This window comes from Tilletiopsis washingtonensis (assembly GCF_003144115.1).
Source record: "Tilletiopsis washingtonensis strain MCA 4186 unplaced genomic scaffold FA09scaffold_13, whole genome shotgun sequence".
NCBI classification, from domain to species: domain Eukaryota; kingdom Fungi; phylum Basidiomycota; class Exobasidiomycetes; order Entylomatales; genus Tilletiopsis; species Tilletiopsis washingtonensis.
Genome location: NW_020312010.1, coordinates 618,509 through 645,439, shown reverse-complemented (window position 1 = coordinate 645,439; position 26,931 = coordinate 618,509). Strand labels below are relative to the sequence as shown.

Genomic DNA, 26,931 nt, shown 5'->3' with positions numbered 1-26,931 from the left:
AACCTATTCTTGCAAGTTACGTGGCAGACTGACCCTTCTTCTCCTCCTCTCCTCTCCTTCGCCAGGCAGACGCAGACATCGACACTCTGCCCAAAGAGTCTCTGCGCGCCATTGCGCTCGCATCTGTGCGTTCTGTCTGCTCCCTGCCCCCTCGCCTCCTTGCGCTGCCTCTCGCGCCTCTTACTGACCCCCCACCCCGGGCCACGTGCAACGCGCAGGAGATGATCATCGCCACCATGGCGTCGCACAGCGCCGTGCACGCGCAGCTCGACAAGCGCAAGTACGTGCAGTACAGCGACATTTCCTACGCCGTGCGCAAAAACGACCTGTTCTTTCTCCACAGTGAGTTCTCTCTCGTCGGGTCCCGAGGGCGGTGGAAGTCCCCTCCTTGACTCCACTTGGTCGCCCTTGCGTGGCCGGCGCGCGCGCGCCCGGAGTGAGGCCGAGCCATTTGCTGGGCGCCAATCGCTCTTGCCGCTCTTGGCGCTCCTTTTTTCGGGCAACAAGGCAGGCGTCTAGCTGACGCGTGTACCATGCGGCCCACCAACCCACAGGCATCATCCCCGCCGCGCTGCCGCTGCCCGTGGCGATGCGGCGGCGGGAAAAGTACATCCAGAAGCTGCGCGACGCGCAGTCGGGCGACGGCGATGCGGCGGCGCTGCTCGAGCAGATCAAGCAGATTCCCATCTGGCACGGCGGCGAGGTCGAGGGCGAGGGCGAGATGGAGCCGTGGGAGTGAGAGGCAGGAAGAGGGAGAGGGGCAACGCATGTTGTGTCACGTCCGTTCCCCCCCCCCCCCCGCTGCACCCGAGCGAGAAGACGCAGGAACGTGCAGCAGGGAGAGAAAGGCGGAGGCGGTGCGAGCAATGCCCGACTGCGCGTCCTGTGCGCTGACGCAGGCCGGGCCGTTGAAGGGGCACGTACGGGCTGCTCTCCCCGCCTGTCTGGCTCACAACAACCAGGTGCTGCGCCGCGCGTGCGCTGCTGCGATGCGCTTACGAAATTATGGGTAGTGCGATCGGGATCTGGGAGCTGCGGAACGAGGGGCGGTGATGGGCGGAGAGATTTACACATGGACGAGCAAAGGGCGCGCAGATCGTGGAAGCGGAGGTGATGGCCGCGCGATGAGAGAGAGAGAGGAGAGCAAGCGCGAAAGACGCATCACATGACATCGCACTTGCTCGGCGCCGGCTCCGGGTTCTCCTTCGTTGTGCCGCGCTCCGTCTCGCCGAGCATCAGCTCAAAGACTTTTGCTGTTTTGCGCGGGCGCCATGATTGCGTCAGTGACGGCATGCAGCGAGTGCGCAGAAAGGGGGCCCTGGCCGATGTGCAGCTTACAGCCGGCGCCTCGGCGGCGCTTGTCGAGACACGACTGGAACGCGCCAGCCGGCCGAGGAGAGGCCTTTGCCCTGCTGACGCAGAGGTGTGCTTGGCTCCGTCCAATCTGGCCCTTCGAGACCTCTGCCCACCTCACACACTCTCTCACTCTCTTGCCTGCCGCTCCTCGCCCTCGCCGACTCACAGACGTTGGCATTGTGTCTTGCGCTCGTCTCGACCCAAGCACACTGCAGTTGCTGCGCCAGGTCCTTGCCCTCCTGCTCCGACACTTGCCTGTCCCGCCAGCGCGTATATCAGCCATTGCCACATCGCCTCCCCGCTCCCTCACACGCCCCACTCACCGCTGCACATGCAAGTCGCTCTTCTGCCCCACAATCACGCACGGCACGTGCTCCGTGCCCGTGTAGTTGAGAATCTTGTCGTACACCGTCTGCACCATCTCAAACGAGTTGCGCGACGCAATCGAGTACACCAGCACGTAGCCGTGGATGCCGATGGCGTGCTTGGAGTTCAGGATCGAGTACTCGTCCTGCAGAGCAGCGTGCAGAGCCGCCGCGTCAATGAGTGAGAAGGCGGGATGGAGGGAAAGGGGACGCACCTGCCCTGCGGTGTCGATGACATCACAGTCATACTCGACGCCCTTGTACTTGACGCACTTGTTGAAGATGTTCTCAATCGTCGGGTAGTACGAGTCGACAAAGGCATCCTCGACGTAGCGCACGATGAGCGAGGACTTGCCTAGAGTCGTCGTCAGAGGAGAGAGCGTGAACATGGCAGCATGCGGTGAGCGGCCCACGCTGGCGCTGCAGGCGCTGTATGGACACCCGGGGGGGACCAGATTTGGCGCGCAGTGGGCCAGCCATCTCTGTCCGCCAGGAGAGCCGGGCGTCCTCCCGCTGCTTCTCGCGGCCTCCAGCGCAGCCGTCGGCGTGCAGCGCTCAGCCCGGCCACCAATGCGCCCTCTTCGCTGCCCGCTCCACCGCCACGCTGGCCTGCGTCGCGTCGCTCGCACGCCAGGCCCCCGACACGAGCTCTGCGCCGCTCGCATCCAGATCGACGCCTGCCCGTCGCGCTGCGCAGTGACAGCCGGTGCCTTGGCACGCCTGGCGAGCCAACGCAGACCAAGCGCCGCACCTGGACCTGCGCCTCGCACAGACCCTGAGTTGTGGCCTCGCGTTGCCCGCACCGTGCCGCAGCCTCACGCGCCGCCCCTCGTAGCGCCGCAACGCAGCGCCCTCTGCGCCCTGCTGATGCCTCCTCTCGCCGCCCGCGCCGCGCTCGCCGCCTACACTCACCGACGGAGCGCGAGCCAAGCACGGCGATTTTCCGCTTCGGGTGCCGTGCTGGCTGTGCCATGGCTGCTGCGGGCGAATCAAGTGGCGCTGTGGAGGCACGCGGACGCGAGAGCTGCGAGGCAGGCAGGCGGAGCTGCACAGAGAGCAGAGAGCAGAGAGAAGTCGCGTGGGCCAAGTGGACGAGAGCGAGACGCAGAGAGGCTGCTGCGACGGCGACGGCGAGGCGGGCAGAGCGAAGGCAACGAGAGGAGCGGCGGCGTGGTGGTGGTGAGCAGCAGCGCACACGAGCCTGGCCCTCTCCCTCTCCCCCGCGCGCGGCGAGCGGCGGCGGCGGCGGCGCCAGCCAGATCCGGCGGCGCGGCGCGGCGCGCGGCGGCGTGCCTGAGATGCGCGCCAGATCATGCGGTACCGTGATTTGTCAGCAGGGCACTGTTCCCACGCCTGGCTGGTGGACCCCTGAGCTCGCCGTCTCTGCCTGCTGCAGTCGCGTGCGTCGAGCGGACGCTCCTCGTCATGCGTGCCCGTCTTCTAGGGTCGGTCTGCCAGCCTGAAGATGCGGCACTATCATCCGGAGAGGCAGGTGCAAGGCGGACAGGTCGCGCTGGCCAAAGCGCTGCGGGTTAGGCTCGGATCGAGTCGAGTGACGTCTTAGTGCGAGCACGCCCAAGGCAGCTGGCAGAGCGGTGCTGCGGCACGATGCGACCGCCAAGCGTGATCTCACTGCGAGCTCTTTATACTTGCTCCCTAGAAACCCGTGCCTGCAGGCGGCAGTCCAAGTCGGTCGCTCCCTGCTACACCTGCTTCTCAACTACCATTCGCCTCTCCCAACACCACCTCATACACATCATGGTCTGTCGCTTGCCTCGCCTCTTGGGCCCGTCCGCTCACACATGCCCCTTCAGAATGCCGCAATGCAGAGCGCAGCACTTGCCAACGTGCTGGTGGAGGTGCGCAGCCTGCGCGCCCAGTGCGTCGAGCTCGCCGCTCCCGCTGGCGACGCTGCTGTGTCGGCCGCGCCGCAGGATGCGATACGCCGCGAGGCGGCCGGCATCATCACACGCCTCGACGCCATGATCGAGGAGCTCACGCGCGATGTGGCGCGTTGCCAGGCCATCGACCAGGAGACTACGACAATGGGCGCGACGCTCCACGGTCAGCCCGCCGCCGTGCTGGCGCACACCATCATGCGCCTGGACAACCATCGCCGTGAGACCACTCCACTCACGATGCGCACCGCCGCCTCGGCCAACGAGTTTCTCGCGCTCCTGAGTCGCGTCGAGGAGCTGCAGCGGCTGAAGCAGGTGAGTGACTGTCTGGGCTCGTGCGGGTGTGCGCAGAGAGAAGTCGGGCGGCGCACATGCCCTCCTCAATGCTATCGCCTCCTAGTCTGCCTCTCATGCACGCTCGTCCACTCACCGACTGACGCGCTTTGCAACCCCAGGCGCGCGCGACAGCGGCATAGCCCTCTCAGCAGGCGCGACGCCCTCTTCTTGCCTCTCCACACCTCCAGTTGCGTCTCGGCAGCTTCTGACCCTCGAACCTTACCACCCGAACGATCGTCCACTCTCTCTGTCAACTGTGCATCGTTCGCTCGTTCGCCGATCATGATGAAAGTGGGCAGACATGAGGTCTGAATGCATGAGTTGTGTCTGCACTCCAGCCTCAGCTGCCGTTCCGGAGCATCTCATACCTGGTCTTGAGTCTCCGCACCCGCGTGCTGCGTGGCTTGTTTGACCTTCTCTTCTCTGACTTCTGGCTGTTCCTTCGATCGGCAAATCCGCCGCTTCTCACATACTCATGATCTGGCAACTCCCGAGCCTTGACGCTGTGCTGCCGCTGGCTCGTAGGAGGCAGCAGTGATTCTGCTGGTCGCCGGGGACCGTACTGACAACGGTTGTGTCCGTGCCCCCTCCCCCCCCCCCTCCGCATTGGCTACGCTACATCTCCGCAACCAGCATGAGATGTGGTGCGCAAAGCACAAGGCGGACTCAGACCACACTGTTGCCACAGTGTCGAGACGTTCGCAGAGTGCACCCGTCTGTACCAAGGGCAGCGGCAGGCGCGCCGTACGCTCATGCACCGATTCACATCGCACATCACAGGGGGGGGGGGTATCTCATTGTCTCGGCGTCTCCTCTCCCGGCTGCGGCTGCTCGTCCATGTAGACGCTGCCCCGCGAGAGGGCCGTGAGCCAGTCCTCGCCCATCTCGCGGCGCAGCAGCTCGATGCGCGCACGAAAGTCTCCCTCGGCGCCGGCTGCCTTGCTTGCGTCGCGCGGGCCGGCCGCAGACGCCGCAGGCGGCGCAGTCGGGCCAGAGGCAGAAACATCGGCGCCCGCCGCGACGCCCAACGACGGCGCGTACAGACTGGCACTGATCTCCGTGCGTCGTCTTGCCAGCGCGTCTTTGTTCGGACGGCGTTGTGCTACTGCTGCTGCTGCCTCGTCGCCGCGTGCGGCCGGCGGCGCACGAAGCGTGTTGCTGCGCCCGAGCGTCTGCGTGTGGCTATTGCTGCTCCCCGCGCGCTGCGGGCGTGGACGCGTCGGCGAGCTGGCGGCAGCATCTCGCGCCGGCGTCGGCGACGCAGAGGTCTCGTAGTCGCTGGAGAGCAGCGCCGCTGCGGCGCCGGCCTTGCGCGTGAGCGTGCCCGAGAGTGGCGCGCGTGGGTTTGCGGGCCGGGCGCTGTGCGACGTCGTTGTGCGTGGACTGGACGGAGCGGGAGGATGGGATGCATCGGAGCTTGGCGCTGGCGCTGCGTTGACGCCGTCGACGATGACGGCATCGGCAGATGCAGACGCTGCAGGCCCGGCAATGGCCTGCGACTTGCTCGCCGTCGACGCGCCGCCACGAGGAACTGCGTCAGGTGTACTCTTGGCGTGCACAGACGCATTCGCCTCTTCCTCTCGCTGGCCCATGGCCTCACCCAATCTCCCCTCCCTTGCCGCCGCCACAATCGACTGGGCATCCGTCACTTCCTCTCTGAGCGCGCGCCGCGCTTGTTCCTCACGTGCCGTCTCGTCGGCCTCGGCTGCGGCGGAGGCGGCGGGCCGCGCCTGCTGCGTGCTGCTCGCGGCGTCGTCGTGCAGATGCACCACGCGCCTCGCGCGTCGCTTCTGTGCCTTTTGTGCCGCCGCCGGCACGACGTGGTGCACCGAGACGACTCGTGGCGCAGACGACGCTGCTTGCGCGGCGGCATCGTCGCTCGATGCCGCCGGCGTGTGCGGCGGTGATTCGGCAGAGGGCGTCTCCTCCCTCTCTCCTCTGCGCGACGAGCGCGAGGCGACGCCGTTCGTCACGCGCTGGCGCTCCCAGAAGCCGGGTGCTTCATCGTCGATCTTCAGCTGTTCAATCTCGCGTCCTTCTTGCGCAAAGACAGCAAAGATGGCGATGCGCGGCTCGTCTTCTTCTTCCTCGAGTGGGTTGCCCTTGATCCAGATCTCGCATACGTGCGGCAGCGGCGCCAGGCGGCCCACCTCTGCGACCTCATACACGTCGTTGCGCCGCAGATCGATGCGCCGTAGTGTTGAGAGACGCTCGAGCCCGCAGAGGGAGGAGAGACGATTGGCGGAGAGGTTGAGCGATTGAATCGCCGGCAGGGCATCGGGAATGCCGAGGAGCGAGTCGATGAGATTGTCGGCGAGATTGAGCGAGGCGAGGTGGCGCAGGCTGGAGAGAGAAGGCGGGACCGAGTTGAGCAGATTGGACGAGAGATCGAGCGAGACGAGCGCCGCGAGATGCACGAGGGGTTCGGAGGGAAAGAAGGTGAGATTGTTGCTTGCCAGCGAGAGATGTGCGAGGAAATGCCAGGCGAGAGTGGGCATCTGCTCCTCCTCTTCGTCGTGCGCGAGGCGATCCTTTGCGCCTCTGCGTCTGCGCGCATCGCGCCGGACATTGCCGCACAGCACCTCCTCGACGTCTTCCACGCCACAGCGACGCAAGGAGAGACTGCGTAGCTGGCACGCGAGGCGGTCCCAGCCCGCGAGCGTGCGCACGTCGACGTCGCTGGTGCTCAGCACGGCGAGCGTCTTGAACACATCGAGCGGCACCAGACTTGTGCCTGGCGCATCTTCAAAGCCGGCAAGCAGGCGCACGGGCGGGGGAGAAAGGGAGAGTGACGGGATCTCTGCGCGGAGAAAGTCTGCTCAGCTTGCCACTCACACCGCAGGTGGGCCTGGGTGCACTCACTTGTCAGCGCAGAGTACAAGTAGCGCCCATCGCGCATCGGATCCTCCTTCTCGCGCCACCAGCCCGCCGCTCCAAACGTGACGGCACTCAGCGCCGTCGTGGCGACGCTGGCGGCGATGCTGCGCGCGTCTGCGTCGATGCCGCCGCGGCTCGGCGTGGCGGGCACATAGGCGAAGCTGACGGGCCGTGCGCGCTGTGCGGGCGGCAGCGTCTGTGCCAGATCGCCCGTGGGGAGCGCGAGGGAGTCGAAGTGCAGCAGCAGGTAGTAGAGATGATGCGTGCTCAGCGGCAGCGGCGTGGGCCGCGCCGCTGCGGCGCGCTGCGGCGTGCGCGGCGGCGCTGCTGGGCCGCGCGGCGGGAGCGGCGCCGAGGAGGAGGCGAGATAGTCGAGGCCCAGCCAGGCGCCGGGCGCCGCGAGCCAGCCGAGTGCAGAGCTGGCGCTGGACGATGAGGAAGAAGGGCCAGCGACGGCCGCGGCGCCGGAGAGGGCGGCCTCGTGTGCGCGCACCCAGCGCGCGAGCGAGTGCACGTAGGTGGAGGGCTGCTCCGTCTGCATGCTGGCGGCGCGCTAGGCGGCGCTGCGACAGGGCGGAGCGTGCGGCGGTGGTGGTGGTGGTGTGGACAGGGGCAGAAACGAGAGCGAGAGGAGCCAAGGCCGGCGCATCATTGGTGCCCCTCGCGCAGTCGGCCGTGCTCCGAGTCGCCGCCGGCACGTGCTCAGGGTCCTCGCGGTGCACGGACCTTCGCTTGCGAGCCAGTCAAGGCACGGCAAAGGCAGCGCGCCGCGCCTTCAACTTCCCTTCTCCCACCCACCACCATCGTCTGCTCGGCTTGCAGCTGCCGGCTCACGGCGCCCATCTCACCTGCTCCCTCTCCTCCCCGTGCTCGCCATCCTGCGCCCTCTCTGTCCGCATCTGCCGCGTCCTCTGCGCGCCTCGCCGCTCCGCGCGCTGCGTGCGCTGCGCTGTGTCAGCATGGCCGCCTCGCGCATCGCGCTGCCGCTGCTGCACCACAACGACGAGTACCGCATCCGCCAGCTCGACAAGTCGCTCGGCGGCGACGGCATCATCGACGCCAGCCAGTTTGCCGCCAAGATTGCGCGCATCCGCAACACATGGACGCCGGCCACGCCGGGGCCGGAGGAGCGCGAGGGCAAGGATGCCACGCAGCGAGAGCTGGGCGGCCTAGTGCTCTTCTCGGGCGATGCATTCAATCCAAGCGTGGAGAGCAGCGTGAGCAGAGGAGAACACATGATTGAGCCGCTCAATGCGCAGGGCAACGACGCGGCATGCGTGGGCAAGTGAGTCAGCTGCGGCGTCGGTGGTGGCGACAGGCGGTGCTTGTGTGTGCATGTGGCGCTCGCGCCGGGGCACGTACTCTCTCTCTCTCTCCCACACGTGGCCCCCTCAACTGACCCTCGCCAAGCCACGACTTCGACTTTGGCTACCCGCATCTGCGTTCGCTGATGGCCAAGACGAACTTTCCCTGGCATCTCTCCAACATCGTCGACACCTCTTCCTCTCCCGCAGCGCAGACCAGCACATCTGAAGAGCCGCAGGAGGGCGACGCCGTCGTGCCGGGCACGCAGCGCTACACGGTGCTCAACGTCAAGGGTGTCAGAGTCGGCATCATCGGCCTGGTGGAGAAGGACTGGCTGGCCACGCTGCCGTCGCTGCCCTCCGAGTTCCGCTATCGCTCCATGGCCTCCGTCGCCGTTGCGCTCTCGCAGCAGCTGCGCGACCCAGAAGGAGAGGCATGCGAGCTCATCGTTGCCCTCACGCACTCGCGCGTGCAGAACGACATTGCCCTGGCCAACGCCGTCGGCGCAACCAAGGGCAGTGCGGATGGACATGGCGTCGACATAGTGCTCGGTGGGCATGATCATACGTACTACATCGGTCGTGGGGCCGACTCATTCGAGGGCGAAGCGTTCGAGAGACCGGGAGGCACGGATGAGGATCAGGCGTGCTTCATCATCAAGGTATGTCCATTCTCTGCTGCCCCTCTCACTTGACAGGGCAGCTGACCAGCGACCACGCCGAACAGTCAGGCTCCGACTTCCGCGACCTCTCCGAAGCGACACTCTCCCTCTCTCCTCCTCAACACAACGCGATTCGGCGACGGCGTATCCTCTCGCTGAGCGTGACGCGTCATCGTACGCTGCCCAGTGATCCCCCTCTGCCTGCGTTGCGCAAGCGCATCGGCGAGCTGCTGGCCAAAGTCGACGAAGCGACGGGTCAGCCCGTCGCGTTTGCACTGGCGCCGTTTGACACGCGCGCGGACAGGGTGCGGATGGGAGAGAGCGCCTGTGGCAACTTGTACGTCCCCTTCCGTCGTCGGAGGCTGTGCTGCTTCTCTGGCTCACCGCGGCGGCGGGGCGCAGCATCGCCGACGTTCTGCGACACTCGTATGAAATGCCACTGCGCGAGCGAGACAGACGAGGAGAGCTCCAGCCCAGTCGCTCCGAGGAAGGCCGCGAAGTGTGAGCTGCTCGCGCCTCTCCTCTGCGCCCATTGCACAAGTCGCGCTGACCTGCCTGCCCCGCTCGCACAGCGACATGACGCTCATCTGCGGAGGCTCGCTGCGGGGTGACTCAGTGTATGGACCTGGCCCATTGACGCTGCGCGCGGTGCTGGAAGTGCTGCCGTTTGAGGACGCCACCGTCGTGCTCGAGTTGACCGGCCAGCAGATCTGTGCGTGTACCGGCCCGCAAGACACGAGAGACAGAAGCGATGAGGCTGACTGCGAGACACTGCTCCAGGGGACGCGCTGGAAAATGGCTTCTCCGCATACCCGCGACAAGAAGGTCGCTTCCCTCAAGTCTCCGGCTGCAACGTCGTCTGGGACTCGTCCAAGCCTCCCGGGGCGCGCGTCGTGTCCGTGACGCTGCTGCGCGACGGGCATCTGTTCGGCAAAGATGCGGCGGGACAGCGCAGCGCGGCACCGCAGCCGGTGACGGTGTTTGAGTTCGAGTCGGACGAGCAGGGAGGATGCAGTGTGGAGATCCAACGGCCAAGGCTGGAGCTGGGCCGCGAGCTGGAGATGGACAAGACATACCGCGTCTGCACGCGCGAGTACATGTTTCTCGGACACGATGGCTTTGAGAGTCTCAAGGCTGGCAAGGAACTGTAAGCTAGCGCTTTCCTCGCTTCGTTGCCTCCGCAGTACTGATGTAGCCCCCCTTCGGGCAGCGTGGATCACGAATCAGGCGCCCTGATGAGCACGCTGCTGCGCAAGTACCTCCTCGGCGCCAGTCTGCTCTGGCGCCTGGGCCAGCTGCGCGACTCCGTCGAGAGCGGCGGCTCCTCGTCCGCTGCTGACGCTGCACCGGCGGGCGGCGCCAATGCACGCATCATGCAGGCCAGCGTGGCACGCGCGCGGCGCCTCGCCGGCACGTCGTCCGAGGATGCCGCCGCGGGCGAGGGCTCGCTGGAGTCGACGACGCAGCAGCCGACGCAAACGACGACGACAACGCAGCCGCAGAGCGCAGCCATGACGCCGAGCAAGTCCAAGGCGCGCTACATCGTCGACAGCAGTCCCTCGGGCTTTCAGAATGCGCTGCATGCCGCCTCGGCAGCGCATCACTCGCAGCATGACCGCGGTGAGTTTTTTTTTGGCTGACCCAAGCTGCTGTGCTCGGGCTGCCAGCTGACTGAGGGTGATGCGGCCTTGGATTCAGTCTCGAGACACTTCTCGAATCCCAAGAAGGCGCAAGAGCCGCAAGACGAGCGCGAGACGAAGACGAGGCGCGCCAAGCTCCTCCCGAGCGCCGCCGCCGCCGACGCGGCAGATGCAGGCAACAAGTCGCCGAAGCGGCGGCAGGGCGACATGCTGGAGCAGCACCTGCACCTCAGTGCCGCCGACGTGGAGGAGCTGCGCGCGGCGGGCGCCGAGCTGGCCCTCGTGGCGCCCGTGCTGGACGGCCGCATTCGCGATGTGGCGAGAGCGTAGTTAGGCGGCGTCCCCTTGGACACCTCGGATAGAGGAATGGCAGCATGCCAGCACTGCGCGGAGGTTGGAGCCTGATGGATGAGTGACCCCCACAAGCCGCCGCCGCCAACCTCGATGCGCGCCGGGTCATGGGGGGGAGGGGGGGGCAAAGGGAAGCTCGAAGGGCGAACGAGGCAGAGATGGCAGCCCCGCTGTCTTGGCTCCGCCCCCCGTGAGAAAACGTCGGGCGGTGTGGGCGCGTGTCAAAGGAGTAGGGGGGGGGGGGGGGGCGGCATGAACGGCTTCGCCACGAACGACATGCGCGATGTGTGCGGGGGCGCCTCATCGACGTGTCGCGCGCAGGACTGGAAAGGAATCTCGAGTTGTCAGTGTGTTGTGTCCGCCGCCGCGCAAAGGGGCAAGCTGCAAGCGCCCCCCCCCCCCCTTCCACCCCACCCCTTCCTCTGGACGCGACCCTCGATGCTCAACAATGCGGCGGCAAAGACGCAGCAGGCGCTGGAGGCCAAGTACGACAGGCGCATCACAGGCCATGTTGGTTGCATCTCAAGCGACTGCTAGCCACAACGATGTGCCAGCCCGAGCCCTTCTCACTCCACACGGCCATTTGCCCCTGCCGGCCATTGGGCCACCACGAGTGCCACTGCACCTGCGCAAGAACAGAGGGACAACTCAAGGCCCCCTGCTGCTTGCACTCGGACGCCACGGCAGAGCTGCAGCCTCGACAACGACAATGCTGCTGCCACCACGCTAGCAGCACTCTACCGGCCGTCCGGTGCCCGCTGCTGCACGTTCATGGCAGAGCAGGGTCTGCCGCACAGCCTGATGCAACACCTGCCGCTCTCACTCTCACGCTCGACGCCGCTCTCATTCTCCACGCAAAACCGCTTCTCATTCTCACCATGACATTCTCCCTTGCCACCTTGATCACTTCCTTCCTCCTCCCACGTCGCTTCCCCCCCCCCCTTCCCTTTCCCTTGCGAGGGCGAGAAGATGATGCGCGTTTCACGCACATTTGTGTGCGTCGTGCGCACCGGATCCACCCCCTCCTCTTTGCGCCTCGCGTCACCTGCCTGGCGCCAATTGCGCAGAGATGCAAGGCACTTGGCTGCGCTTCAAGAGCTTGCCAGCTCGTACGCTTACATCGAGAATCGAGGTCTTGCCTTTTCCCTCTCTTGCACCGTCTCTGAGGCGGGCGCGTCCTTTGCTCACTACCTCCTAGCGCTCATTCCTGCGCTACGATCTACATTCGCCGGAAAACCCAGCCAGCCTAGTAGTACACCTTAGCCCCCTTCTCCACCTCGCTCCTCCTCGGCAGCACAATTCGCCCGCTCGACGCGTCGTCGCCGTACGCCAGCAGGCCGACGTACGGCATCACGTTCCACTTGAGCACGAACGTGGCGTCGGCGATGTTCCTGTGTTTGCGCGCGTTTGCGGCACAGGGGAGGGGGGGGGGGTGGGATTCAGCCAAAGTGCACACACAAGTTGCAGGGAGAGCAAAAGGGGAAGCTAGCGAATCGACGCTGCCCCCTTTTCCTGCCCTTGCGAGTCCGAGCTGCGTGCGACGCCCCCCCCCCCCCCGGGCCCCGCTGCTCACTCCCTCGACCCTGCGCCTTGCCCGCTGCAGCTCTTGCCAAACGAGGCCGGCTTCATCTCGCCCGCCTCTACTTTACGGGCTTGTCTCTGCTGCTTCTCCCGCGCAGCAACGCTCGCAAACTGATGGGGCTCCTGCTACCAGCCCTCTGCCAGCGCCTCTGCAGTGGTTGCCTCTGTTCCCTACCGCGCGCAAGCCCACTCACTCAAAGCTGCGCGCCACCTCGCGCACGGGATACTTGTTGCGCGCATCCTGCAGCACCACATGGGCGTCTGCTTTCCTGCGCACGATGCGGTCCCACAGCACGATGGAGTTGTTTGGGTGGCGCCGGCTGCTGTACTCGACGGCGAGCGAGACGAAGACCTGCTTGGTGTTGCGCCCGAACAGCGGGCGCAGGTCGACGTCGGCGTCGAAGTGCACCTGCAGAAAGTCCTGCGTGCGCCGGTCGGCGTGCCACACGGCGCGCGCCTTGTCGACGGCGAGCGTGTGCACGGCGAGCGTGCCCGACGGCGCGCGCGCCGCGGGGTGCGTGAGCAGGGCGACGAGGCAGAGCAGCACGAGCAGCGTCGACGTCGCCATGGCGCTGACGGCGTTGAGGCGGTTGAGCGTCGTGTTCATGGCGCGCGGTGCGGAGCGGGTGGAGAGGCGGGCAGAAGGAGGGAGCAGGAGCGTCGAGCGCTGGAGCAAGGCGACGCACGGACGTGCGAATACAACGCGTGCGGGCGCTGCACTACAACGGCGCGGCCGCGCCGTTGTATTCGCGCGCTGCGTGAGCTTCGCTTCGCCTCGCCCTCGCCCGACCTTCGCTTCCCACCTCCACCCCCCTCGATGGACTACTTCAAGCGCGCCGCCTCGGCCGTGCTCTCCTCGGCCGCCGGGCCGTTTCCCGGCTACACGCTCGGCGAGCGCGATGCCTGGCTGGCGAACCGCACGCTGTGGACGCAGCATGCCGGCGTGCGCCGCGACGACGGGCTGCGCGTCAGCATTCTCTGCTTCGACGCCGCCGCAAGCCCACAACGACGCAACCTGCTGCCGCTGGCCAAGAACGCGCTGCGCAAGCTGCGCACGCTCAGACACCCAAGCGTGCTGCGCCTCCTCGACTCGCACGAAACGCAGACGGCCGTGTGGATCGCCGTGGAGCGCGTGCGCCCGCTGGGCCAGGCGCTCGAGGAGATGCGCCGCGACGCGCCGGGGCGCGACGAGTGGATCGCATGGGGCCTGCGCAGCATCGCGGTGAGTCGAGTTCGTTCGTCGGTCGTGGGCGTGTGCTGCGAAGAAAGAGGGCCCAGGCGTGCGCGGAGCGGCGCAGCGGGCATGCCCCCTGCGAGGGCGCAGCATCGTCTCTGCTGCCCCTCGCCTCTGCGGCAACAAGGGGCAGCATGAGTCTCTGCCTGCCCTCCGCTGCCTCCCTTGTGCTGCTGCTCCGCCGCGGTCTCCCTGGGCGTATGTCGGCGGCGTCGCACGCCGGCTGACCCACCCTTGCCCATGCCCTCTTGCCCCGCCGCTGCCCCCCAGAGTGCGCTGGCCTTCATCAACGACGATGCCGCCTCGACGCACGGCAATATGCGTCTCGACGCCGTCTTTCTCGCCGCGTCGGGCGAGTGGCGCCTCGGCGGCTTCGAGGTGCTGAGTGCGCCCAAGGACGAGACGGCCGTGCTCTACGTGAGTTGTGCCTTTCTCGCCCCCCCCCCCACCCCCATCCGCCGCCCGCCGCGTGCGGGGCTGACGCGCGGGGAGAAAAACAGAACATGGGCAGTCTGCTGCCCGACGCCGCACGCTTTGCGCCGCCAGAAGTCAAGCTCGGCGGCTGGTCGCCTCTCAAAGAGTGAGCAGCAGCAGCAGCAGCAGCAGCAGCAGCAGCCCGTCAGGCAGCACAGGGGAGGGGGGGGGAAGGGCGCAGCGGCGCACGTGTGTGTCAATTGGCTGAGCGCTCCAGCTCCGCAGTCTCGAGCCGCACGTGCTAGACTCGTACTCGTTCGCGCTCCTCATTCTCGAGGCCTACAACGGGCCGCTGCCGCCCCTCGTCGGCGCCGCCGTGCCCGCCGCCGGGCGGGTGCCGCCGCCCATCTACGCCCTCGTGCGGCGCATGCTGGTGCCCAACGCCAAGGCGCGCCTGACGCCCACGGCCTTTCTCGCCGCCGGCGAAGCGCCCGGCGCCTTCTTTGCCGCCAACCGCCTCGTGCGCATCGCCGCGGGCCTGGAGAACTTTGTGCTGGCGCGCGAGGAGGAGCGCGCGGAAGTCATGCGGTGAGTCGTATGCCCCCAAGCGCGGCAGATTGCTGAGGGCGCTTGCGCCGGCTTCCTCGACGCTGGCTGCGTTGCTGAGGCATCTTTCCCATCACCCTTCGTCTTCCAGGCAACTCAAGAACGACGCCGACTCGCTGCCGCCAGACTTTCTGCAGCACAAGGTGCTGCCGGCGCTGACGCATGCGCTGTCGCTGTCGAGCAGCGGCGCGGCGGCGGGCGCGGCGGCGCAGACGCTCGGCTCTGCGACGCTGCAGGCGAGCCGGCTGCTGCCGCTGGTGCTGCAGCTCGGCGCCACGCTGGGCGACGGCGAGTGGGTGGCGACGCTGCAGGCGCCGCTGCTTGCGGCGTACAAGAGTGCCGACCGCGGCGTGCGCATGGCGCTGCTGGAGCATCTCGAGCTGTACAGCGGGCGCCTGGAGCCGAAGCGCGTCGTTGACGGCGTGTGGCCCCATCTCATCTCGGGCTTCGCCGACACGGCGCCGGCGATTCGCGAGGCGACGCTGCGCGCCATCCTGCCGCTGGCGCCCAAGCTGAGCGAGCGCATCCTCAACAACGACCTGCTGCGGCAGCTGGCAAGAACGCAGATCGACTCGGAGCCGGGCATCCGCACCAACACGACGATCCTGCTGGGCCGTCTCTCGCACGTGCTGACGCTGCACACGCGCCGCACCGTGCTTGTGCCGGCGTTTGCACGCAGTCTCAAGGATCCGTTTGTGCATGCCCGCCTCGCCGGACTCATGGCCCTCATGGCCACCGGCGAGAGCTACGAGCGCGACGACATGGCGCGCCTCATCCTCCCCGCGCTGGCGCCGTGTCTCGTCGACGCGGAGAAGGTGGTGCGCGAGCAGGCCAAGCTGGGCGTGGCCTTCTTTCTGCGCCGCATCGACGAGGCCGTCGCGGGCATGCCGGATTCGGCCCTGCCGCCCAGCGACGAGCAGCAAGCTCCAGGCGCCCTGTCGTCGCCGTCTCCTGCCTCGGCGAGTGCTGCGCGTGCGCCCGACGGCACGGCCGCCTCGAGCGGCAGTGCCGCCAGCGCACTCGCCGGCTGGACGCTCTCGGCGTTTGCGCGCACCCTCGACGGCATGCCCGGCGGCACCAGTGGCACTCTGGATGGCGGCCTGCCGCGCGTCGCCTCTGCGCCGGCACCCGGCGCGGCGCCGGCTCTGCGCACGGCCGCGGCGGCCTCCTCGCCGCTGCGTGCCTCCTCGGCGGCCTCGGCATCTTCGAGCGCCGGCGCGCCGCTGGCGTCGCTGGACGACGACCTCATCGACATCCACGCCGACGCCGACGACTGGTCGAGCTTCGAGGTGGGCACGCAAAAGGCCAGCCAAGTGCCGCGCCGCATCGTGCCGCGCGCCTCCACCGCCGCCGCCGCCGCCGCCGCCGCCGCCGCCGCCGCTGGCGCCTCCCACCGGCCGCTCGCGGCGCGCGCGAGCTCGAGTCGCCTGGGCGTGGTAAGGACGGCGGAGCCGGCGGCTGCTATGGCGCGCACTAGTCTGGCGGTCAAGGACGTCGGTGAGTGGCAGCCGCCGGTAGCAGGGCAAAAGATGCACGCCCGCCGATGTGTGTGCTCCCCCGCGCCATGCTAACACCCCTCCACACCTCCCCAATCTAACGCAACAGCCGCAGATGAAGCAGCATGGGACTCGCCCGACGACTGCGCCGCCGCCGCTGCTTCCGTCGATGCCCTGCCTCCCTCGTCTTCGGGCACCGGCACATGCACGCCTTCGGGCGCGAGCGCGCACACGACGGCCGCCTTCTTCGCGGCGCCGCTGCCGGGCGCGCTGCAAGCGGCGCCTGAGGAGCCGCCGGCGGCCGAGAGCTGGGGCGCGATGGACGAGGCAGAGCCAGAAGAGGCCGGGCCTGCGGCACAGACGGAAGCTGCAGCACTGCCGCCTGTCGTCGTCGCTGCGAGCAAGGAGGAGAGAAAGGCGGAGATGGAGAGGCTCAAGGCGCAGCGGCGGGCAGTGAGTTTGTTTTTCTTTTGGCTGGGGGGGGGGGGGGGGGCGTCGTTTTTGCCCCCCCCCCTTCCCCCTTTAGACGCATGCGTGCCGTGGCTGATCCTCTCTCTCTCTCTCTGCCTCTCCCGCAGCGCATGGCGGCGCTCAAGGAGAGCAGGGCGGCCAAGCTTGGCAACAGCCTGACGTGAGGGGCGTCGGCGCAAGCAGGGGGGGCAAGGGTTATACCACTTTTTGTTGCACACACATGCGATAGAATGCGGGAGGGGGGCATTGCAAACTTAGGCTGTGGCCGCGCCCGGCGTAGCCCATCGCACTGGGTTGCCGGGCGCGCCCCGGGCGTGCTCTCAAAGTCGACAAGGATGCCCTGCTGGACGCAACGCTGCTGGGCCCGTGGGGGGGGGAGCGCATTGGTGGCCCGCTCGATGCCTCCGTGGCGCCCTAGGCTGTTGCTTTTCCGGCCGGTGCGGCTCGCCCCGCTGCATCGGCTGTGCATCGTCGTGCGCCCGAGAGACAAGCGTGCGATGGCAGATGGGATGACGCACAAGAGCCATGGGCAGGGGCTCCTTGCAGCGCCGCCGCTGCACCCTGGATGCTCTCGGGCACGGTACGACCAGGCTAATGGCCTGTGGCTGGGGCAAGGGCCGGTCAGGCACTGGCGCCGGGGGATGAAGGGGCGCACACATGACGCGGCTGCGGGCGCCGTTGCTCCATTCGCCGCAACGGAGCGCGGGTGCGGCCTCTCTCTCTGCCCGAGGCGCCGCTGGATGAGATGGGGGCGTGCGGGCGACGTGACAGGCGGCAGGCCAAGAGGTGACGGCGGAGGCAACCGCCGGCGCCGCTGCCGTGGGAAGGAGCCTCAGCCGCCAGGCACGAAGGAGCCAGCAGCACCAGCGGCAGCCGGCATGCGGCATGCGGCCGCAGCGGCAGGAGAGCCTCCAAGCACCTTCTCGCTCCCCCCTCGCGCGCGCCCCTTGCGCCATGCCTCGCCCGCCTAGCGTGTGCACCTGCAGCCTGCACCTGCAACTCGGCGCCGTTGACAGCCGCCAGCGCGCAGCCGCAGCCGGGGGGGGGGGGCACATCAACGCTGCCGCGCTGCCGTCAGCCGCGGCCGTCTGCGTCGTCTTGCTGCGCACGCTCGGCGCCGCGCATCAACTCAGACTCTGCCTCAAGGCCGCTGCAGCCGTCAGATGCAGGGCGGCAGAATCAGCACCCAGCCGCCAGCAGCAGAATGCAGCTGCAGCCTGACGGCTGGCGGCTGCGCCGTGCGGCTGTGCAGCAAGCAGCAGCCCCCCTTTGCTTGCCTCCTCGCCGCAGCCGATGCCGCTGCATTTGCATGCCATGCTGCGCTGCATGCTGAGCATCGGGCTGGGCCTCCTGCTTGCTGCTGGGCGCAAAGTCTAGTGCAAGCGATGCGATGAGTCTGAGTTCGCCCGCAACGCTGCGCCCACCGTCCGCAGCGCCCGAGCGGCAAAACGCAGCCCGGGCGCACCGCTGCACAGCAGCGACGCACCGCAGCCGAGCGCCGGCAGCTGGGTGCTGGGCAGCCGCGGCCGGCCGAGGCGGCGTCGCGGCACGACGCCTGGCGCGGCTCGCCGCTCGTGAGGGCTGCCGCTCTGCACCCTGCATCTGCACCTGCCGCCTGAGCGACTGCTGCTGCATGCTGCGTCGGTGCCTGCAGCTTTCAGGAAAAGAGGCAGCACGCAGCACGCAGCGCATCGCGGGGCGGGCGGCGCGCTGTCGGCCGCGCCGGCAGCGGGCCGTCAGCTGCAGGTCACGCTGGCGGAACCTCGACGTGCAAGCAGGAAGGGAAGGCGAGGGCGTGGCTGCACCAGATGCGGTGTGCGCGCGTTCCTTGCAGGCATCCCAAAGCGTCGCGGCGTTGCCTCTTGACGCGGGCTGCCGCTGCCTGCCTTCTGCTGCTGAGCCGGCTGCTTGCACCGTTTTGCCCAGCCCAGCCTAGCTCGAGCAGACGGCAGCAAGGCATGGAAGAGCTGCTTGCTCTTTGCGCGGTAGGGCGGCTTGCGCGGCCCCGCTCGCTGTTGCTGAGGGATGGCGGCGGCGCGCACGGAAGCGCGGGAAGCGAGGCGGCGTGCGGCAGCGGCCGCGCCGCGCCGCGCGCGGCGCGCGTGCCGTTGCCGTCCACGCGTCGCGACGTGCTCCCACGCGCCCCCTCCGACGTGCCTCCGCCCCCAGGTACCCCTCCCGCTCGTGCCGGCTTCTTGCTCGGCGCAGAGGAGGTAAGACGGGTCTCTTTTGCGCTCATAATATAGACGTTGGCATAACATACTGATCCGGTGCAGTATGGAGGCATGTTCGTCGCCATTGTGATGCCGCCTGAGGCCTGGCGACGTCGTTGCGAGAGGCGTCAAGAGACGTGTTGCCCGCCGTCTGTGCGTGCCCAAGCACTCCCTCTTTCTCCTCCTTGCGCCTGCCATCCTGACTTCCGAGTCCCGTAGCCACGCCTCAGGCCCGGCTCCGGCACACGAGCCGAGCCCACGACGCATGCTCTTGTGGCTCCTCGCTCGGCTCTAGATCAAGGCGGAGCTCGGCTCGAGCACCGCGCGCAGCCGCAGCCGCACGGAGGCGCAGCCGGGCAGACACGAGCCCTGCGGCTTGGCACTCAAGGGAGCGCAGCCGTCAGACACCTTGACTCTCTCTCTCTCTCTCTCTCTCTCTCTCTCTGCCAGCATGCGCTTGTTCGAAGCCGGCAATGCCGCATGCCACAGCCCGACGGCGAGGCGCGGCGGCTCCTGCCGGCCATTGCTGCCCTGTCGCGCTTCCGCCGGCTTGTCGTCTCTCTGCTCTGGCGCGCATGCTCATTGCGCCACGCCTGCTGCTCGCTGCAACTGGCCGAGTGCGTACGCATGCGGAGCACCGCAGCATGCGGGATACGACGACGAAAGGGCAAGCGCAGGCCATTCAGGCATCAAGAGCCGAGCCGATCCGAGGGACGGAAGGCGACGAGCCGGAATGTCCGGACGGGCGGCCGACAGCGCTCGACGCGCGGAGCAGCAGCGATGCGTCCGCCGCGCGCGCGCCCGCCGCCCGGCGCGCCGCTGCTCCCTCACGCCTCTGGCGGCTGTGTGCTGCTGTCTGCGTCTGCGCTGTCACGACCCCTCGTCGTCCCCGTGCTTGGCGATTGAGCGTTTTCCGCGCGCACGCCGAGACCTTCGAGCGGCGCTTGTACCCTTCATGCTTACCCTGCTCCATGCAGGCATGCCCGCCTTTGGCCGCTGCAGCTGGGCGTACACAGTACGTCGCCGCATGCCGAGCGCGCAGCTGCAGGCCGATGCCGCGGCCGAGAGAGAAAGGGCGCCGCGAGGGCGCGCGCGTGCGAAAGTTTGCACAGGCGCTGCCCCCGGCTGCGAGCACGAGCTGCGGCGTGCCTGAGAGCCTCACGCCTCCTCGCGCCGGCTGCGGCGGGCGGTGTGTGGGCGCAGGTGCAGCGTGGGACGGCAGCAAGCCTGCGCCTCCAGCATGCAGCCCAGCGCGCAGCGACGCAGAGCTCGTCTCGTGCAGCACGGCAGGCAGCAGGCAGCTCTCCTGCGCCGCCCACGCGCCTTCTGCGGCACCGCGTCTACAGCCTAGCTGCGGCGCTGCGAGCTCTGGACGCTGACGGCAAGCGAAGGGGGGGGGGGGGGGGGGCGCTTCTTGCTCCCGGTTCCCGCGGCCAAGACCTCGCGTGCTCGAGCCGCAGGAGCGAGGGCTGGCCGGCCCACGCTGACGGCGAGCTGCCGCTGCGGCGGGCTGCGATGCTCCCCTCGCCGCCCCCGCTGTGGGCTGCCGGCGCGGCGCATCGCTGCGGCCGACCGGGGTCCAGACTCCGCGACGCATCCCTGCGCCGACGCCGACGCCGCCGCAGCATGCAGCAGGTACATACAGGCCGCTGCCGCTCTGATCCACCATGCACCTCCCCCCTTCCCGCGCCCGCTTGCTGTCGGAATGGAAAGAGAGCTGCTCTGCCCACGCGCGCGCCGGGCCCTGTGTTGCCGCAGGCGTGGACAGCATGCAGTGGAAGACTCAGCGCCCCGCTGCCGATCTGTTGACTCTGCCTCGGCGTGTCGTGAGGGGGTCCCGATGGGAGAGGAGAGAGGGTCCTCGCTGCGTGCTGCGTGCTGCGTGACCTCCTCGACTGCCACGCCGTGCTGCTGCGGCTGCTGCACCCCTCTCGCGCCCCCCCCCACCCCCCTGGCCGCTCGATGGCCGTGTGCCTGGCGCTAGGCAGCGGCAGGAGCCGCTCAGCGGCCGCACACGGACATCTCGCCTTTGCCACCTCTCTCTTCTCGCTCTGCTGCTGCATCGCTGAGCTCGTGTGCGGCCGCGCCTTAACGCAGCTGCGAAGCAACCGTTGGCCTCGCTGCGTGCCGGCGCTTGCTGCTAAACGGCGCGCCCTTGCTTGCTGCGTGCTGCCGGCCTGCGAAGGGGGCGCCGGTGCCGCAAGGCGCGGATGAGCGACTTGCCGCTCTGGGACCGCCGCCGCCCAGCCGTGACACGCGACGTGCCTGGCGGCTGCCGTCGACGGCCGCGCACACTGCTCTCCCGCTGCGGAAGCCGCGATGCTCTGCGCGCACTCGGCGGAGCTTCGTGTCTGTGGCTGCGGCGGCAGGGCGCAGTCGGCGTGCATGGGAGAGCCGTCGCGCGGCACTTGCGCCGGCAGGCAGTCGACCCCCCTGCTGGCCGCGGCCGTCTGCCGCCTCGCCGCTCCCGACGGGCAAGGCGCAGGCGCGCAGTGCAGGGCCAGGCGTGAGCAGTGCGGCAGCGGCAGGGCTGCTGCGACGCTCTCCTGCAGCGCAGCACCCACGCCGTCACCTGCCTCGCCGCCGCGTCTCGGGCCGAGGAGCGCGGTGCAACGCCGTGCGGGCGAGCAAGACGTGGCTGCGTGATGGCGGCGCGCTGCTGCTGCGACGCTGCATGCTGCGCTCCCATCGCCGCCGCCGCACCCGGGCGGCCGCCGCCGCATCAGCATCAGCGGCCTCTCCCTGTCCCTCACCGCACGCAGCACCGCCGGCCGCCTTAAAGAAGACGCAGCGGCCTTGGCAAGGCGCGCCCGCCGTGCCGCCAGCTCGCCCTCTCTCCCGCTCCCCCACTCCACCCTCGCCGCCTCGGCCACGTCTCCCAGCGCACCCCTCTTCGCCGCAACCTCTCCGACACCCTCACGGCCACGCCCGCGCCCTCTGCGCCTCTCCGAGCACCACCTCCGCCTCACACTCTCCCGCCTCGCACTCTTTCCGCCTCGCCTCCCGCCTCCTTTCGCCCCGGACTCACTACATCCCCTTCCCGGACCTGCCGCACTAGACGCTGCTCTGCCGCACCGCACCCTTGCACTCAGACTTGCTGCGCGCCTCGCCGCTCCCGGCGCCGACGCCATGAGCTCCTACCGCTCGCCCGTGCTGCCGGCGTACGTGGACCAGTCCAGTGAGTGCCGCGCCGCCGCCGCCGCACCGCACCCCGCCGTGCTGATGCCGCGGCAGACATCACGTCGGTGGCCGAGTACTACACGAGCCACCCCGTGCCGCAGCGCCTGCAGCCGGCGATCATCGTCGCCTCCATCGCCGTCGCCGCGCTGGGCTCGTACGCGACGCTGCTGCTGCTCGGGCGCCGCACGGCCAACAAGGGCGCGCGCAACGTCTTCCTGCTGCTCGCGGCGGCCGTGACGATGTCGAGCGTCGGCATCTGGGGCATGCACTTCATCGGCATGCACATGACGCTGCAGCCCATCGCAGGCGTCAACTGGTACTTTGCCTACTCGCCCGCGTGGACGGTGTGAGTGGTGCCGTGGTCGTGTGCCGCGTTGCCAGGCTGACATGTCCGCCAGCTTCTCGCTGTTCGCACCCATGCTCGCGCTCGCCGCCTCGTTCCTCTTCCTCGACGGCGCCGAGAGCAAGTCGGGCGCGCTGAGCTACACGCGCATCGTCCTCTCCGGCGTCGCCGTCGGCGGCCTCGTGGGCCTGATGCACTTCAGCGCCGCCCTCTCGGGCAACCTGCGCGTCTCGTACGCCATCCCGCAGACGGTCGGCTCCGTCATCCTCGCCATGGTCGCCGCGACGGTGGCGCTGGCGTCGTTCTTTGCGCTGCGCCGCCAGTGGCAGGACAACTGGCTCAAGCGCCTTGCCTGCTCGCTCATCCTCGCCACGGGCGTGTGCAGCATGCACTACCTCGCCGTCAGCGGCACGAGCTACACGGTGCGGCCCGCCAGCCTGCTCAATGTGCAGGCCCTCATGGCGGGCAATCGGCGCAACAACGTCGTGACGATTGCGATTGGCGTCATGTGCGCCTGCATCCTCGGCATTTCGACGTTCCTCGCCGTCTCGGACGTCGTCATGGCGCGCGAGGTGCGCCGCAACGCGCGCAAGGTCGTCGTCGCCTCGGTGGCGTTTGACAAGAGCGGCCGCCTGCTCGTCAAGGCCGACGGCAGTCTGCCGATGGTCGTGCTCGAGACGAAGCTGCGCATGACCGAGGTCATGGACGCGCTCGACAAGCGCCAGACGACGTTCCAGTGGCTCTACACCATCTCGTGGGACTGGAACATCGTGGCGCCGTTCCTGCGCGCCATCACGAGCAAGTTTCACCAGCGCGAGGGCACCAACTACGCCGCCGGCGCCGCCGAGCAGCCGCAGCTGCCCGGCGGCGCCAACAAGCGTGCCTTTGGCCGCCGCGTCAGCCTCGACCAGACGCACGACCGCCAGCGCGGGCCCGCGGCGCTGGCCGACTTCCGCGACAGCGTCATCGACGCGGCCATGCAGCTCTCCATCGAGCTCGACATTCCCTTTGAGCAGGTCGGCATCCTCTACGACTCGGTCCTCTCCACGGGCACGCGCAAGGCTGCCGTCGCAGCGGCCGTGGCCGCCACGGGCCCCGTCGGCCCGTACACGCCGTCGCGCGAGCGTGCCGACGACGAGAGCTCCATTGCGGCGCCGAGCATCTTCGGCGAGGGAGCCGACGAGCAGGAGGGCGTGACGCTCTTCCTTGTGCGCGAGCTGCCCACCTCGACGACGTCGACGGCCGCCGAGAGTGCCGAGCGCTACCGGCAGCGCGGCTTCCGCGTGACGGAGACGCGCTTCCTCGCCAGCGTGCTGGCCGACCGCTTTGCCGTGGCCAAGCCCGAGATGGAGGTGCTGCTCGACTCGCTCAAGGTGTACGCCAAGCGCGGCACGCGGCCCGTCGTGCAGCCCGGCGGCGTGTACGCGGGCCTCTTTGGCGTGCGCCCCTCGACGAGCAAGCAGGGCGGCCTCGACGTGCTCGTCTACCACTTTGCGCGCCACCAGATTCCCGCGTACCGCCTGCCCGAGGTGCAGTGCATCACGCCCGAGATGAAGGACTTTCTGCACGAGCTCGACCAGCTCACGCTCGACGAGGCCGGGCGCATCTGCGAGATTGAGGCGACGCGCTCGAGCGAGCGCAAGAAGCAGCTGCGCCTCGATGTGGCGTCGCAGCTCAGCCTCGACGAGCCGGAGCTGCACGACGAGGAGGCGGCGCTCGAGGCCATGATCCGCTTCCAGACGGCGCTCTTCATCGCGCTCGACGCGCTGCACCAGTCGGTGCGCTTCTACCCCAAGATTGCCTCGACGGCACGCCTCAGTGCCGAGGTGCTCGAGGTGCCGTCGAGCGTCGACGACTCGACGCAGCCGGCCGAGATGATTCTCGTGCAGGCCGTGCTGCCCGAGGAGAACCTGATGCCGCCGGCCAACGGCTCGCTCACCACGCCCATGCCCTCGGACACGCCCAGCGCCGGCTCGCCGTTTGTCTTTACGCCCTACACGCTCTTTGCGCGCAGCCAGATGATGCTGCTGCGCGGCCGCCAGGCCGACGACTTTGAGCACGAGGTCGTCGTCGAGCTGCGCCGCCGCTACCCGAGCTCGCTCATGCAGGAGCAGGAGGAGAAGGCCGAGCTCGGCGTGCGCCGGACGGGCGCCGCCTACTCGGAGCACCGCACCTCGAGCTCCGTCGACCACGTCACCAAGGACCTGGCGGAGAAGGACCTGCTGCGCCACGACGACGACGAGTACACGCAGGACAAGCGCGCCGTGGCGCTGCCGGGCGCGTTCCGCCGCTGGACGTCCAAGCTCGTGGCACCCGCCGGCGCCCGTCGTGCCTCGCACGAGCCCATCTCCGATGTCGTTGTGCAGCAGCAGCAGCAGCAGCAGAACCAGCTCGGCCGCGTCACGAGCTCGCGCCGCGTCAGCGTCGTCTCGTCGCACTCGCGCCACGGCGCGGGCGCCAAGGGCAGTGCCGGCGGCAAGTCGGAGCACTTTGACATGGTCGAGACGCGCTCGCCGCAGGGCAACACGGCCAACCTGCCCGTGCTCAACAGCGACGACCCGCGCTACCGCTCGCCCACGTCGCCCGGCACGGCCAGCACGACGTCTGACTATCCGAGCCCGCTGCGCGTGCAGGCCACGCAGGGCGCCGTGAATGCCTCGCTGGGCATCCGCCGCTTCACGCAGGACGGCGCCTCGGCCGCCGCGCATGCTCAGCAGGCGGCCAACCAGAGCCGCTTTGCGCGCTCCGCCGACGACCAGCCCATCGCCGAGGAGGCCAGCGAGGCGCTGCGCGACGACAGCAGCGACGTCGGCGAGGCGGCGCCGTCGTCGGGCCTGGCCGGTGCCTTTGACTACCAGCCGCGCCGTCCGTCGGGCAAGAGCCTCGTGGGCGCCGCCGCGGCGCCCGGCCGCCGGCCCAGCAGCGCCACGAGCGAGCAGAGCAGCGAGCCGGCGACGCCGACGATCGTCTCGGCCAGCACGACTGCCGTCTCTGCCACTGCCGCGCCGGGAGCTGCGTACCTGGCGCCCAAGACGCCGACGCCGCGCCGCTCCAGCGCCGCTCACCCGCTGCGTGGCGCCGCGGCGTCTGCGCGCCCGTCGACGGCGCCCGCCGGCGCGCGCCGTGCCGCCTCGTTCCGCCCGCACACGGCCGACTCGCACACGAGCCCCGTGCTCTCGCAGCGCCACGCCATGGCGTCGATGGAGCCCGCCAGCATCAATGCGCGCCTGCGCGCCGACGGCTGGACGACGCGCCAGCTGCGTGCCCTGGAGCGCGGGCCCAACGCGCCGCCGCTCCTCGGCGTCGACTACTAGACCCCCCCATCCTCCGCATCGCTCCGTCATGCCCCTCACGCTCCTTTACGCCGCCCGCGCCTCCTGCTCTCTGGACACCACCTTCCTCGTCGGCCCCACTCGCGCTCCTTCATGTCTCGACTCGCCGCCGCCGCCGTCTGCCGCGTGCGCGCGCGTGCCTTCACGCCACTTCCTCCAGCATCGTCTTCTTCATACGTCACCTGTGCGAGTCCTCGCCCTCTCCCGTCACAGCACGCGCACCAGCCCGGAGCACCTCCTTTCCCGCATCATGTCTCGTGTGTACCCCACTCATCCTCGCCGCTGTATCCAATGCGCTGCAGACTTGGCCCAAATCCCAATTGCATTGGCATCCATCGCGCGCACAGCGTGGCACAGCGAGAAGAGGAGAGGGGCGGCGAGAAGGAGGGAGGAGGGGATATCCAGGGAGACGAATGCAGGGGGAGTTGGCTGAGCACGACGAAGCCTCTCAGAAGAGCGTGCCCGTCTGCGGCTGCGCCGCGGGCGCCGAGTGCGGCGGCTGCTGCGCGCCCGCCGGCTGCTGCTGGCCGAGCGCCGAGCCAAAGGCGGCCGAGCCAAACGCCGACGTCGGCTGGAAGGGCCGCACGCTCGAGCCGGCGAAGCCCGTGGGCTGCGCCTGCAGCGGCGCAGCCGCCGACGCGAAGAGCGAGCTGCCGAAGCCCGTCTGCTGTGGCTGCTGTTGCTGCTGCTGCTGCGGCGGCGGCTGAGGCGAGGCGGGCGACGCGAAGAAAGACGAGCCGAAGCCTGTCTGCTGTGGTTGTTGCAGCGCCTGCTGCTGCTGCTGCTGCTGCTGCTGCTGCTGAGGCGCAAACGGATTGGCAGAGGTATACTGCGGCGAGAGGGCCTGAGCTGGCGGCGCCTGCGCGCCGGGCGACGAGAGCGCGGCGAGCGAAGTGCCAAAGGAGGAGGTCGGCTGGAATGGCTTGACGCTGAAGGGGGAGGGGGGCAGATGTGTCAGTCTCGAGCGCCCAACGTGGGGCTTGCACGCTCTCTCTCTCTCTCTCTCTCTCTCTCTCTCTCCTCTGCTCACCTGGACCCGGCATAGCCGGTGGGCTGCGGGGCGAGCGGCGCGGGCGAGGACATGCCGCCGGTGCTGAGCGAGAGGCCGGAGAAGGACGCCGGCAGATCGTTGCTCTGCGTCGCTCCGTTGGGCCCTGCGCCATTCGCCGCCGCAGGAGGAGCAGGCGACGGCGCCTGAGCGGCAGGCGGCGCCGGCGACGAGGTGCCGTTGCGGCCAAAGGCAAACTCCGAGGCGATGCTGCCGATCAGGCC

At 68.8% G+C, this 26,931-nt stretch overlaps 9 protein-coding genes across 9 annotated transcripts in view; 5 read left to right on the top strand and 4 right to left on the bottom strand.

Moving 5' to 3' along the window:
* Positions 1 to 787, top strand: part of FA09DRAFT_330640 (hypothetical protein) — a 1,152-nt gene extending 365 nt beyond the window's left edge. The window contains exons 2-4 of the mRNA XM_025742678.1: positions 66 to 125; positions 219 to 342; positions 555 to 787. Coding sequence (XP_025597772.1) covers positions 66 to 125; positions 219 to 342; positions 555 to 739 — 369 coding nt within the window. The 3' untranslated portion in view covers positions 740 to 787. The remainder of the gene's footprint in view (positions 1 to 65; positions 126 to 218; positions 343 to 554) is intronic.
* A 126-nt stretch (positions 788 to 913) lies between these two features.
* FA09DRAFT_361295 (putative ras-related GTP-binding protein) lies at positions 914 to 2,881 on the bottom strand. The gene is made up of 5 exons (XM_025745338.1): positions 2,634 to 2,881; positions 1,937 to 2,076; positions 1,680 to 1,867; positions 1,523 to 1,611; positions 914 to 1,253 (listed from the first exon to the last, which is right to left on the bottom strand). The coding sequence occupies exons 1-5, from the start codon at positions 2,692 to 2,694 to the stop codon at positions 1,162 to 1,164; spliced, it is 570 nt and encodes a 189-aa protein (XP_025597771.1). The 5' UTR covers positions 2,695 to 2,881; the 3' UTR covers positions 914 to 1,161.
* Positions 2,882 to 3,194: 313 nt separating this feature from the next.
* On the top strand, positions 3,195 to 4,170 carry FA09DRAFT_361294 (hypothetical protein). The gene is made up of 3 exons (XM_025745337.1): positions 3,195 to 3,482; positions 3,536 to 3,934; positions 4,075 to 4,170. The coding sequence occupies exons 1-3, from the start codon at positions 3,330 to 3,332 to the stop codon at positions 4,093 to 4,095; spliced, it is 573 nt and encodes a 190-aa protein (XP_025597770.1). The 5' UTR covers positions 3,195 to 3,329; the 3' UTR covers positions 4,096 to 4,170.
* Positions 4,171 to 4,730: 560 nt separating this feature from the next.
* FA09DRAFT_346364 (L domain-like protein) lies at positions 4,731 to 7,118 on the bottom strand. The gene is made up of 2 exons (XM_025744747.1): positions 6,818 to 7,118; positions 4,731 to 6,755 (listed from the first exon to the last, which is right to left on the bottom strand). Exons 1-2 carry the CDS (start codon positions 6,852 to 6,854, stop codon positions 4,750 to 4,752), a joined length of 2,043 nt encoding a protein of 680 aa, XP_025597769.1. The 5' UTR covers positions 6,855 to 7,118; the 3' UTR covers positions 4,731 to 4,749.
* A 673-nt stretch (positions 7,119 to 7,791) lies between these two features.
* On the top strand, positions 7,792 to 10,438 carry FA09DRAFT_298383 (Metallo-dependent phosphatase; the record flags this gene model as incomplete). The annotated part of the gene is made up of 7 exons (XM_025740245.1): positions 7,792 to 8,117; positions 8,243 to 8,798; positions 8,864 to 9,135; positions 9,201 to 9,299; positions 9,371 to 9,510; positions 9,579 to 9,945; positions 10,009 to 10,438. The coding sequence occupies 7 exons, from the start codon at positions 7,792 to 7,794 to the stop codon at positions 10,436 to 10,438; spliced, it is 2,190 nt and encodes a 729-aa protein (XP_025597768.1).
* Positions 10,439 to 11,733: 1,295 nt separating this feature from the next.
* FA09DRAFT_319871 (signal peptidase 22 kDa subunit) lies at positions 11,734 to 13,015 on the bottom strand. Its single transcript, XM_025740959.1, has 2 exons — positions 12,565 to 13,015; positions 11,734 to 12,180 (listed from the first exon to the last, which is right to left on the bottom strand). Exons 1-2 carry the CDS (start codon positions 12,975 to 12,977, stop codon positions 12,036 to 12,038), a joined length of 558 nt encoding a protein of 185 aa, XP_025597767.1. The 5' UTR covers positions 12,978 to 13,015; the 3' UTR covers positions 11,734 to 12,035.
* Positions 13,016 to 13,187: 172 nt separating this feature from the next.
* FA09DRAFT_349783 (hypothetical protein) lies at positions 13,188 to 16,833 on the top strand (the record flags this gene model as incomplete). Its single annotated transcript, XM_025744816.1, has 7 exons — positions 13,188 to 13,592; positions 13,875 to 14,021; positions 14,105 to 14,184; positions 14,304 to 14,606; positions 14,716 to 16,121; positions 16,230 to 16,573; positions 16,699 to 16,833. 7 exons carry the CDS (start codon positions 13,188 to 13,190, stop codon positions 16,753 to 16,755), a joined length of 2,742 nt encoding a protein of 913 aa, XP_025597766.1. The 3' UTR covers positions 16,756 to 16,833.
* FA09DRAFT_56550 (hypothetical protein) lies at positions 16,832 to 17,814 on the bottom strand. Its single transcript, XM_025745720.1, has one exon. It carries the CDS (start codon positions 17,644 to 17,646, stop codon positions 16,912 to 16,914), a length of 735 nt encoding a protein of 244 aa, XP_025597765.1. The 5' UTR covers positions 17,647 to 17,814; the 3' UTR covers positions 16,832 to 16,911.
* Positions 17,815 to 21,503: 3,689 nt separating this feature from the next.
* Positions 21,504 to 26,006, top strand: FA09DRAFT_343608 (hypothetical protein). The gene is made up of 3 exons (XM_025744609.1): positions 21,504 to 21,982; positions 22,039 to 22,330; positions 22,383 to 26,006. The coding sequence occupies exons 1-3, from the start codon at positions 21,934 to 21,936 to the stop codon at positions 25,639 to 25,641; spliced, it is 3,600 nt and encodes a 1,199-aa protein (XP_025597764.1). The 5' UTR covers positions 21,504 to 21,933; the 3' UTR covers positions 25,642 to 26,006.
* The last annotated feature ends 925 nt before the right edge of the window (positions 26,007 to 26,931 follow it).